The sequence below is a fragment of the Clarias gariepinus genome, chromosome 19, assembly GCF_024256425.1.
Source record: "Clarias gariepinus isolate MV-2021 ecotype Netherlands chromosome 19, CGAR_prim_01v2, whole genome shotgun sequence".
NCBI lineage: Eukaryota > Metazoa > Chordata > Actinopteri > Siluriformes > Clariidae > Clarias > Clarias gariepinus.
In genome coordinates this window covers 17941793-17955322 of record NC_071118.1, presented here as the reverse complement: position 1 = coordinate 17955322, position 13530 = coordinate 17941793, and the positions used below count along the sequence as shown (strand labels likewise).

Below are 13530 nucleotides of genomic sequence, written 5' to 3'. Positions count from 1 at the left end.
TACAACGTCACATGAGGAACAGAATCAGTTACATTAAACCACCTTTTTACAAAATCACACTCATCTACACTGATAGCTGCTCCTTGCTGGCCTATGATGATGTACTGTGTGATTAACTCAACCTTGTTCTCTCTTGTCTCTTTCTGCCATGTCTGTTCCAAGTCAGTGTCCTTAGCTGGGTCATAAATCATTGTGCAGTGGAAAGCCGAACAAGGCAGTTGTGCTTCAGGAATTTGTGCTTCAATAAACTTTCCCCATTTATGGATTATTGGACTAACGTCTTTTTCCAGCTGTCCCACCCAATACACATTTGCTTGTGGCTCAAACATTACCATTTGATTTTTAATACCTTTCATGTCAACATACACACCTTCTGGGGAACACAATATTTGCAGTCCTAATTTACATAAAGCATCTCTTCCTAATAAATTTACCGGTGTCTGACTTGAAACTAATACAGGTAGGGTCACACTTTTGTTGTTAGTTTGTAGACGGACTGGAGCGGTCATAGGAATTGACTGCTTTTTTCTCGAGAATCCTACTGTCTTGGCAAATTTTCCAGACATGGGGAGATGTGAGGCATGACTTAAGTTTAAGCATGTATAAACCGCTCCTGTATCAACTAACATGGGTGTACTTTTACCGTCTACCTCAATGTGTAACATGGGTTTTTGTTCTGCACTAGTTGTTAAAATAGGTAACTGATTCTCCCCTGTAGGATTCTCTGGGCACCCCTAATATCCCAGTTTTGGACCCCCCCATGGGTTTACTGGGCCTTGAACCTGATCTCGAGGAGGCTGTTGCCACCCCCCTCCCACCGCACTCCTTTGGGCTTAAGGCCATGGATGGGAAAAGCAGTGTGATCGGTTGTGTCCAGCTTGTCCACACACCCAACATACGCCTGGGGGAAAGCTAGACTGAGGGTTCCTTTGACCTCTCTGTTGTTGATTGGCTCTCCACTCCCTAGGCCCTGGCTTTTGAGTGAAGACGTTAATGACAAGCGCAGGCGTCTGGTTTGAGTTTGGAGAGAATGCGGCTGGTGCTGTCATCGCAGTAACTGCCGCTGGCTGGACTGTGGGTGATGGATTGCTTGGGGCCCTCATGGACATTTGCTCTGCTTCCTCTGTTCTTAGAGTAGCTTGGACTTTTCTCTTGTTTTTCTTTGTTAATTCTTCAAGCTGTAACTGAGCCAGTTTTCTTTGCAGTTCTTTTTCTTGAGCTTTCAACTTCTGCTCATTTTTTCTATACTGTTCAACAGCATGTGTGGCGTGATCACAGAATTCTTTGTGTGATTTAGAAGTTAAGCCGACCACATCTTCCAGTTTACTTTTTACTGGTTGAGGCATGGCATTTACTATGGTTTGTCTGAACAGCGTAGACAACAATGCATCTCCTTCTGGATCACTTTCAGTCTCTTGCTTCCATCTCTTTAGCTGCTTCTGGATGTACAGAGTTGGATTCTCTGTTTCTTCCAACTCGTCCCCCTTTAAAGCTTTTGGGTCCACTCTAGTTGGATATTCAGTACGCAAAGCTTGCCACACAGAAGGACGATAAGCATCAAACACAGTTCCATCCATATGGTATGTATCTATGGCCTCGCTCAGGTCAGAAGCCTGGAGGATCTCCTCCAATTTCCCTCCGCCTAAAATTTTTGCCAACAGAGCTTTTATGTCCCCCACCGACAACAGCTTGCCTGAGGTCTCCTAAGACCTTAATCCATTTCCCTGCACCCTCGTGAATGTTAGGGAGGCGGTTGACAAGCCCCTCGAGATCCTGAGTTGCCCATGGTACATATTGTCCCCGTGCACCTTTAATTAAAATTGGAAATTGTGGAGCCAGGTCTCTGAGTCTCCCCGTGTCCCTTCCCAGTTTTCAACTACCCATATTAACTGACAAATCCTCTTCACCCCCTTCCTCTCCACTGCACAAAGGCCCACGCCCAGTCCTTAATGTTGTATCTAACTGTATCTGACTTTTTACTGGTGTTTTAGCACTCCTGTCTGTTCTTTTGCTTGCACTTGCTTGCACCTCTTCCCATTCTTCTAACTTATCTTCCTTCCCTTACAACCTTTTCACTCTCTGTAGATCTGCCCTTACTTCCTTGTAACAATCTAATGGTGTGCTTTCTTCTCTATCCGTTTTCCTATCCTGCCTCTTTCTTGACTTCACACACGACTCTCTGTAGTCTCCGTCTAAATCTACATGACCTTCCATTTGCATTTCACCAGAAACTTCCACCACGCCTTTAAGCATGGGGAACTGTCCTTCAGTCTGCACATAGGGGGAGGGGTGACTAAAATGTCCCCTCCATTACTCTGGGCCTCACTTCCTGATTTTTTAGACTTTTTCCTAGCTTGCTTTTTCTGTTTTACCACTTCCTCCCCCTCCTTCTTAAACAACGCTAGGACCTCTCTCTCCTGCTGTCTTTTTAACTCTCTCTGTACACGCTTTTTCCCCCTTGATGCCGTTTTATAATTTCTGATCAAAACTTCCATCTCCGAACACAGTGTCACATCAAATGACCCTCCCTTTGGCCATTTAGTAAACAGATCTTTAGTCCGCTTTTGCCATTTATTAGAGACCTTAGTTATGAGATCTGCACACAAAGGATGTTTCAGCACTAATATCTCCTCTGGAGAGGCTGCCATTATGCTTTATAGCCTACTTCACCACAACTTAGTCGTACGTTAACTTGTGCCTATGCACTTATTTTAATGAATAAACTTTTACTTACAACAACATCCAATATTGTATACTGCCAGAAATATCCACCTTCCTTAACAAGCTTTAAAATGATAATCACTTCTTAATGTACAATATTGCCAAAATCACAGTATATTTTATACACAGTAAACACTTTTATCAATAATCGAGTAATGGCACAGTATTAATATAGGGTTCAAACACACTCACCACTTCAAACTATTTATTTATTTATTTATTTATTTATTCAGTCATAGGCTTAAGCATTCATACTTTATCCCTCTTTTCCTGGAAAATAGGGCTTATTCTTTACATACTTGTCCCCTTCACTAATTGGGGCTCATTAATACACTCACACGTGTCCCTTTTATTGAGTAATGTTTAACTATTTAACTCTTTATTTAGTTATTAAACTAATAAGGGCTCATACACACACACGACTCCGGTCTGGCAACAAGCTGCCCCCCCTCTGAGGGTTGTACACACAATTCCCTCGGGAGGTCCAGGCCTGTTTACTCGACACGAAGCTTATGATTTCACTCAATCAGCCTCTCTCTCTCTCTCTCTCTCTCAGGCACACTCAGGCACACATAGAGCTCTCACACACTTAAACAGTAATAGACAGACACAACATCAATTAGACACAAACAATTGCAGTTGCATTCAACTTAATGGCACAAAATAGTGCTCCACATAGAAAGTTATGACACAATGCTTATGATGTACACCCGTACATTCCGCATAGGAAAAGATATCAATAAATGCCACAAAATCCCATACAATGCAAATTTTAAGGTGGCTACAAAATGCTTACGACACCAAAAAGTGTTCCTCATACGAAAGGGTATTATTTTATTAATTGTTGTGTATCCTCACACAAACAATATTAATAATTAAGCGCTACTCCGTATTAACCTGCTTTCCCCTATTGCCATCCAATCAAGGCCCACTTGACAATAAGTACAAATTAATATCAAAACTATCTATCTTTTTATATTGCCCTCTTAGCAACTTAAATAGATACTCAAATGCGCTCTCTCATACCACCTGTTATTGCTGCCATCAATCAATGCCCTCTTGACAACAAAACAGACAAATGCAATGCTTATTTTATCAATTTACTATCAGTACAACAGTTAGTAAGCTGATGCATGCATTTCTTTCTGGAACCAAAGCCCATGTAGAGACTACTTAATTTGGAGAGGTCTTTATCAGGTGTCCTTACCACCACGGGTTATCCCAGCAAACAACACAAACTAAGTATATAAGCAAAAGTTGCTTACCTTTTTTAGGTGGCCACCTGTTTGTGCTGCCCGCCAAGGATGCCCACGGTGATCAGCCACACCTTTGCCCCTTCACCACCCTTGCTCGCAGCGCCAAGATGTTGTGGAAATTGATTGAAGACCCAGGCTTTGGTTTCAGAAGATCACGACCTTTATTTATCATGCAATAACGGCCGGGAGAGACTGCAGAATCGCAACACTGTCCCGTCGGCTCCCCACTTATATAGTCAACCAGGACAAAAGAATTCATTCTACATGCAAAGATGTCATCCTAAACATCTGGGGTTCTTCAAGCTTCCCCAGTCTAGGGGCCTCAATGTATATATCAGACTGTTTATGCAAGCAGAATCTCAGACCTATACGTGCAGCTTCGCACACACATTTCTGAGTACTTTCCTATGGGCTACCATTTATTCCTTAAAAGGAAGTAAAGTTACATAAAACCAAATAAAATCAAATAAAATTTACTTCCATAGTACCTGAATTGTACAGGAGAGTCTCCTATACCCAGATCTCTTTTAGGTTTTTGAGCAGATGCTTCATTGAGGAGAGCAAACCTGTTTGAACACATGTAGCGCTAGGTCGTTTTCTCACTGGAAACGATTGTTCCGTTTCGTTCCCGAGCACGATTTCTCCCCCTCCCTAATCCCCTTGCAGATCCTTGTGCACATTTAACACCGCTTCCGATCCTGGGCACAGTAGGTAGTGGTAGAGAGAGAGTTTGTTTCTCTTTGGTTCTCCTGGACCCGGGTAAGAAAAAAGAAAAAACGCCCCATAACCAGATCTCTTTCAGGTTCCTAGTGGATGCTTTAGAGAGCAAACTTGTTAAACACACAAAGCACTGAGGAGGCGTACTCTCACCAGTGAGCTAGCCCTAACTTTGGCTGAGCGAGATGCCGCTTTAATGCCAGATTCGGTGGGGCTGGCTATCTTGACTTTCCACTATAGAAATAATGCTGCTCTTTTGTTCTCTAACTATCTTTAAAGTCTGGATGCGCTCCTGTATTGGTACTATCTTCTCTGTCAGAGTGCTAACTAACGTACACAAATAAAGTTATCACTAACGATGGAGGAAGAACGTCTAAACATCTTGCTCTCCACACATTGAACTAGCTAAATATTAACCATAATAACGTTCCTGAGTCCGAGATTGTTGTTAGTGGATGGATTCTTCTTGTTGTTCTCAGACGGAGAAGCTAGTGTTTTTTAAAAAGTGAAAAAGCGGGGCAAAAGTGGAAGGTGCAATAAAAAAAGATTTGCAAATAATGTTAATTTTCTAATATAAACGATAAAGTGAAAACAGTATAATTTATATTCCAAATAATTTGTATATACAAAGATACAAAGATTTGAAAACAGAAACCTTTAAAGGGTTTTAATATTCCCTGTTTTTTTTTTAAGAAGAATTCTGTTTAACGTGCAAAACTGTGTTTCTCTGCAGAGCATGTACAACCGTCAGTATACCTTCTTATTCTTTATACAGCCGCTGGCACCGCTGCATTTGCAGCCTCTTAGTAGACCACTCTCACGTTACCACTCCTGCACCAGTTTATTCTGTTAGTGTAAGAGCGGTGTTCTGTCTACTAATTATTTGATCGCGGATGGCGTTGTTCTTCCGGACAAAATACTTGGGTGGTTCATCAGGCACAAATTGTGAAAGAGTAGTCCAGGGAGCATAAGTCCAGAGACCAGACAATAACCTAACTGAGAATTTTTGGGATGTAATGAAAAAGGCTTTACAGCGGTCTGATTCTCCTAGTATCAATACAAAATCTTTGACAGCAATGAGTGTAACTGAAATAAATGTTGGTCTTCTGTTAAGCTTATCAAAATAATGCCATTGCCATAATCAAAGCAAAAGGCAGTCCAACTAAATATTTGTATGTGGCAGAGCACTGTATTATTATTATACATATTTGTATACAGAATGATGTAGAAGTTCATGGCATACATTGTGACCATAAACGCCTGTGAAACACACAACAGCAGAAACAGGATTTCAGTTAGAGAAAGAGAGAGATAGAGATAGGGGTGATTCCATCTCAAATCAACCAGTGGGTTCCACCACATGATCACAGATTTTGCTGATTTTTTCACCAATTGTTGATATTGCCATGAAAATAAAAACCCCCAATTTTTTTGTCCCAACTCCCACTCGTTAAAAAATGGCAGCCATCTAAATTTTTGGCCTCAAAGTGCTTTTAGACATGCCACGCCCCTTTTTGAAATCCTCTTTTCCCCTTTTCGACCCCCCAGAACCCAAGGTCTGTATGTATATATGTTACTCAAAAAAATAGGGGTTACTTCACATCACCTTATCTTGAAAATAAATAAAAACCAGGGGTGTGTTATGCCCTGTTTTATAGAAATCATCAAAAATTAATTGTCCAGGTTTTGCAACATTAAATGATTTGACACACAGAAATGTACTGCAATATCTGTAGAATACTTAATGCATACTCATAAAATCTGCTCCTTTCAAAGTAAAAGTTACCTCAAATTCTTCTGTAATCATGTCTAGTCAAAGACTGATAATGACGTTATTCATCTCTCTACACTAAAAGGACTAATCACAGTTTTTTTTCATCACCCTGGGTATCTGATTCTGAAAGAACAAAGCCCACAAAAAAGTGTTCATGGAATAAGACAAAAAGGTACATGTACGAGACCTGTCAAGTTGCAGTGACACAAATAATATCAACTAGGAAAGGCATGCACTTTGTAGCTACCAAAGTCATTTTGATAGGAAATGCCTCCACAAATTTGTAAAAAAAAAAATTATAATTCTTGTACTGGCTGGCTGCACCATCTGAGAAGTAATGCACATGATTTAAATTTGGTAGAAGAACTTTTAGTGGATTCATGAGAACCTTAATAAACTTGTGAACAACAATAGCATTGTGTTCCCTTTCATTACTGACGACACAAAAACTTTTGCAACTTAGTGAACCATTGTTTTCACTACCACCCCTATAGTAAACCACGAAAGGATGCAGAATCACCTGGGATGTATCCCAATGAAAACCTTGAACAGCATCCTGACAAATAAAAAATAACATTCAGCAAAATCCATGAGGATAACAGCCTCCTCTCCAATGGGAAGTTTCTTTTTCAGTTTTTTCAAATAAGCAGCTTGGGCCTTGGCTGTATAGTGATGAGCTGTGCAGGGGTTACATTTTTCACAAAGTCTCATAATGAAATCCACTGCTTGAACTGAACAGTGTCATCTGGGTCCAAATCAGCATTTTCAAATATACCATCAAGATTAGGGCTGGGCCATATCATACCTTCCACGGTAATACCGGTACAATGTTAGGCAATGATAAGAAAATAAAATATCGCGATAGAATATGGGTAAAACACGCATGTGCAGTGCCTTTGTTTCCAAACGCTTATGGCGGAAAAAGCTTGGCGGCGGCGGAGAATAAGAAAGGCGAAAGCGGATCGTTGAATGAAACAGATGAACCAGAATTGGTTTGTAAAAATGGTGCAACTTCAGTGGTGTGGAATTTGCATTTGCACTGTTAAAATGTTATATAGCTTTAATGCACATACAAACAGCTGCTTTGTCTCGTGTCAATCATATCGTCAGTTATACCATTATCGCAAATATTTAAATATATATCGTGATAAATATTTTTGCCCATATTGCCCTGCCCTAATCAAGATAATCAGATGGTTTTGATTTAGAGGGGGCACTGCTCACACCTGTGCAACATATAGTCACGAGAATCCAAAGAACAGACAAGCTTTGCCATCAGGTCTTTGTAATCAGATTGTGATTAAGATAACAAACTACATTGGAAAGCTTCAGTTAATAAATTAACATAAATAAAACACACTCACCTGCTTCTGTTTTTCTGCACTTAATTAGCACCAAGAAAAAGATGATTCAATCACCAAGTTCCTTAAGTGCGAGGTCACTCATGGAGTTGGTAGGAGATAATTCAACTTTCTGATCAGTATAAACCCGAATGGTTCAGTTACAGGATACTGTTTGACAGTGATACATGTATCTTACATGTACCACCATAAAATGACACATTTACTGGTAGATAAGGCCTATTGTGTACATCCATGTACATTCTCTGTATATAAAATGTGTATCAAATCGTAAAACATTTGCAAAACCTGGACAATTAATTTTTGATGATTTCTATAAAACAGGGCATAACACACCCCTGGTTTTTATTTATTTTCAAGATAAGGTGATGTGAAGTAACCCCTATTTTTTTGAGTAACATATATACATACAGACCTTGGGTTCTGGGGGGTCGAAAAGGGGTACCCCAAAAAATGGTTTTTCAGAAATATCTCCATAACCACAGCAGATAGCCAAATTCCGATTGCAGAATCTGAATCTACATAAAAACTTACATAAATATACCCAGTTTCATCTCCATATGACATAAAGCAAGCGAGTTATCAAGGAAAAGAGGATTTCAAAAAGGGGCGTGGCATGTCTAAAAGCACTTTGAGGCCAAAAATTGAGATGGCTGCCATTTTTTAACGAGTGGGAGTTGGGACAAAAAAATTGGGGGTTTTTATTTTCATGGCAAGATCAACAATTGGTGAAAAAATCAGCAAAATCTGAGAGGTGATGGTGGAAAATTTCTCTTTCATTTGTTGATTTGAGATGGAATTACTCATAGATAGATAGACTGATAGTTAGATCACTTTGTTTTCTTTTCTCTTTTTCTCTTAGTTAACTTCATGTGTACATGGTGCGGCAGCCCTGCTGTATCCCATGTATTGGCAGCATGTTTATATCCCAGTTCTACCACAGCATCTGCTAGACTACTGCTGGTAAGTTATTGAATATATTTATGAATAGATCATTGTAAGTGAGAACACAGTGAGACTTTACAGATAACAGGACCCAAAGAACAAACATGGAAATAGACCCATCAGTATGAACAATATCTGCCTATTATTGTGTGGGCAACATAAATGCCAGAACTCACGATTTCTGTCCAGAAAATTGGTGAGAGCATCACATTACCTACACCAGCTTGCCTCACCACCGTGATGCCATCTTTTCCCCAGGTAAAAAACACATCTGTACCCGGCTGTCTAGGGCCAGCAAAAGGGGGTGCAAGGGATGTAGATGTAACTTGGCATAGTTAGAGGCCCAAAAAATAAAATTACTTTGCATAAATTTTCATGAGCATCTGTAATGTTTTGCTTTTATGGCTGACTCAGAAAGCAAGCTACAAAATATCTAATTACCATTGGCAGTTCACTTTTTGCCCCTTCCCCTCAGAGTGCCCTGCAGGTTGAGGCTGCAATTGTCTATGCTATGTCCAGGGATAGAATAATTCTTTAGGGTCATCTACACATCACTCTGTCAGAAATGACGTGGTGTGATCTTGCTGATGCAGCAAAAGTTATATTTGAACAGCTGCCTGAACTTCAAGATGCAGTCCTTAAATAATAAAATGTATAATGTTGAAATTATGTCTAAAAAAAACTTTGTAAAAGAAAAAGAAAAAAAAAGCAAGCCTGGTATTTTGGAAAATGCTGCACACCATCAACCATGACAGTTTTGAACTATAGTCACTAAACTGAGCTATAGTCACCAAAGCAAAATGCACTTTGCTTGGTCATGTCTGTAAAATTGCAGCTATTATTATATAAACAGTTTTCAGGATGCTATTGAGAAAGAAAAATAATTTGCACAAACAAAACACCCGCACAATAACAGAACATGAAAAAAAACTTTTTGTTGAATGGAAAAAAAAAAAATTTAAACTGAACCTAAAGTAAAGTGCTAAATTAACAGATTACGCAATCTTGCACCCAGGCCGACAGAGGTGTTTGCCATTCACAAAATGTGAAACAAACAAAAAAATAAGTAAAACATTCCATCAGATCAGGCCATCTTTTATCATTTTCTTTGGGCTGGGTCTTATGCCCACTGTAGGCTGGGGTCAAAATGGACAGCGACCAGTTCCCGCAACCCTGCCTATAACACAGTAGTGCAAATGCACTATGTTTTTAGACCTTTTTTTTTTAATACTGTTTTTTCTATGGTTACTGTTTTGTGGGTTTGGACGAACTGTATAGCATTCATTTTTCACATGCTTTTGTTGCCCATGACTCAGTCACAGATTCACTCTTTATTCTTCTCTTGACCAGTTTTGGTAGGTTCTGTGTAGACAGTAGTGCTGTAGCTATCGAATATTTTAGTAATCACGTATTCTACCAAAAAACTTTAGCGATTAATCGAGTAATTGGATAAAACGCAATTTTGCTTAATTAAACAGCAATGCAAAATATATAAAACAGAAACAAAGATTCATTGATTTTCTTTTAAAACATATTGAATAGGCCAAAAATATATATATTATTTTCATATACAGCATGTATATTTATGTATTACTTATTTTATAATAATAATCGTTTCATCTATTTTTTCATCATAAACAATATTTATTTAGTGTAAACGTTTTTGTATTACATGACAAACCCCTGCAAAATAAATGTGCCACAAAATAAACATTATAAGAGAATTTGTATTACGTGTCTTAATTTTCGTGTATTAAGTTGTGCAACTTAACTTTCAGAACTGAAAGTTAAAAAATGTACAGCTCAGGCATAACATACAGTAAGGCTTTACTGACAATTTTTATAGATTTCTCCTTCTGCTTTATTCATCTCTTATCCCGCTGATATTTTTAACGCTCCCTTCCATTTTGCAGCCCGCAACAGAACGCCTTATTAAATCAATATACAGCTAACTGTTTGCGTCTTCTTCTGCTTTTTTGGGTGGCGCAATCGCTTCTTTTTCGTCTGTGTTATGCATCATCTTCGCTATGTCACGCCAAACAAATAATTGCACAAAAACATACCGAAAGATTTAAAAAATTTATTAAAAGAAGCTTTAAGGCAGAAGATTTTGCCCTAGTAGACAATAACTTTGTATTCCCTTTTCCCAACTAAAATACTGCATTCTACCTCATTGCCTGGACCAGTGGTTCTATCACAACATCAAAAAGCAATGGTTTACCTTGCCCATTTCCACTATGAAAAGGGTTACATTCTATTATTAAAAACTGCTTCTGCTGGTGTATTGTAAAGAACGTCTTTAGAACCTGGAGCACACAATCTGGACAGATACGTTTTCAGTACCAAATGTAAACATGCGGACAGTGTCGTTAGTGCTTGTTTAAAGCTGAATGACAGTAAGGAGTTTCCTTACATTGTTACAGTTCTGACCATTAATTAAACTGATCTAATTGTCTCTAACAATATGAGGAAAGCAGCTTTTGGTCATTGTAAGGCTGTATAGGTGCCACAAGTATCGGGTCACTGTCCTGAGTGATAGTGGCAGAGTTGTTACAAAACATAAGAATGTATGTAGAACAATTAGTCAGCATGGTGTTACTGTGTGTTCATAATTGTTTTACTTTCTCTCTTTTCATGCTAGTGCTCCTATGCCATACCTTATAGGAGTTCATGCAAGCCTGATGGAGGTAAGAAAATTCCTAACCAATAAGCATTGTAGGAGGATTTTATGTTTGCGGGCAAACTGCAGTCAGAGGGACATTTTTATTTGGTTCTTTGGGGCAGTTAGATGACAGGGTACAGTGGAACCTCGGATTACGAGCATAATTCGTTCAGGAAGCAGACTTGTATTTCAAAGCACATTTCCCCATAAGAAATAATGGAAATTAAAATTATTCGTTCCACAGCCCAAAGAAATAAATACATAAAAATAATTAACACAAAATATAAATTAAAAATAAACCAAATTATCCTGCACGTTACCTGATACAGACAGATAAGTGTTTCTATTTATGCGCACAGGTGCTGTGTGTTTTTTTTCTCTCTCCTGCGCTGCCGAGTGTGGTTTGTGTGTGCGCGAGCGTAATTTGACACCTTGCCGGTTGTGTGTGAGTGACGCACCCCCTCTCTGTTTCACACATACACACATACACACACACAAACACACAAACACATTAAAGGCAAGAGAGAGTGAACCGGCACGGTGCCAAATTACGCGTGCACACACATAACACACACACACTCAAACACTGACACACACTAACGACGAGAGAGAGTGTGTGCGAACATAACACACACACTCTGCAGCGCAAGAGAAAGAAAAACACGCACACATAACACACACACTCAAACACTGACACACAGTAAAGGCGAGAGAGAAAGAGTGTGTGTGTGTGTGTGTGTGTGTGTGTGTGTGTGTGTGTGTGTGTGTGTGAGTGAGAGAGTGAGTGAGAGAGTGAGAACGGCGCGGTGTCAAATTATGCGCGCGCACACATAACGCACACACTCTGCAGCGCAAGAGAAAGAAAAACACACACACACATACACACACACGGATGTTGATTATACCAGTAAGAGATGACCACTAAGACCCAGCAGTGGAGATGAATACCCGCAGTGCAAGAGAGAGAAAAACCGTTGGCTCAGTTGTAATGACGCAACGCTTGGTGTCAAAGCAAGAAGCGCATGCGTTTTACATGATACTCGGTGCTCGTAAACCACGACAATGCTCGTTTTTTTAATCAACATTTATTAAAAATTTTTGCTCGTCTTGCGGAACACTCATAAACTGTGTTACTCGTAATCCGAGGTTCCACTGTATTTGTTTTAAATGGCAGGCATAAGGGTTAGTGCATAGACGATTAATTCTGTAAAAAAAAAAAAAATTTGTGATGGCTTTATGTCTGTTGTTTGTCCACCCCCACACCAGTGCAGTGTGTGGGAGATTGACTCTTTGTGACAGTCCAGTTGTGTATTTTTGGTGGATGGATGTCTAATACAAAAGCCAAAATTTTAACCTAAATAATATACAATACCAAAAAGTACACTTTTTAGGTAGGAAGGAAATAATGTTTTCCCAGCATCATATAGTATATAGTGTATAATAGTTTTAAGTAATCTTTGTAGATGTTAAATAGGGTCAACTAATAGAAACCAAGTGTCAAATTCTATTATACACAAACCTACCAGAAAAAATTTATTGTTAAGAATTATGTTAAATTGTTGTAATTTATATTTTTATTTTATCGTGCATTGCATATTTTGTACATTTTATGTTATCTGTTTACAATGTTGACTGCTTTTTGTGATGACTGAGGTACAAGGTCATCACACTCATGACAAGAGCCCCTTTTCTTTGGCCAGGAGTAGCTCAGTGGTGAAGGCATTGGACTATGGTTCGAAAGATCCCAGGTTCAAAGCCCACAACCACCAAGTTGCCACTGTTGGGCCCTTGAGCAAGGCCCTTAACCCTCAACTGCTCAGATGTGTAATGAGATAAAAATGTAAGTCGCTCTGGATAAGAGCGTCTGCCAAATGCCTAAATGTAAATGTACAAGGACTTTAATAAGGTTTTTTTTCTCTTGGTCTTAATAAGAAGCAGAATATGATTAAAATCAAGTACCAGTGAAAGATTTACTTTAGCAAGCTTTGGTTAATTATAATATGTATGAATAATGACAATAGAAACAATAACACATGCACGCAAACAAGATTTTGTTTATTGTGCTTTATTTAGTTTTCTTGATTTGCTTAAATA

General features: G+C 39.1%; 1 protein-coding gene across 6 annotated transcripts in view; it reads left to right on the top strand.

Moving 5' to 3' along the window:
* dennd1a (DENN/MADD domain containing 1A) overlaps positions 1 to 13530 on the top strand; it is a 199299-nt gene that overhangs the window by 69345 nt on the left and 116424 nt on the right. For all 6 annotated transcript variants that reach the window (XM_053478387.1, XM_053478386.1, XM_053478388.1 and 3 more), the window contains 2 exons: positions 8692 to 8792; positions 11416 to 11461. In XM_053478387.1, the coding sequence (XP_053334362.1) occupies positions 8692 to 8792; positions 11416 to 11461 (147 nt within the window). The remainder of the gene's footprint in view (positions 1 to 8691; positions 8793 to 11415; positions 11462 to 13530) is intronic.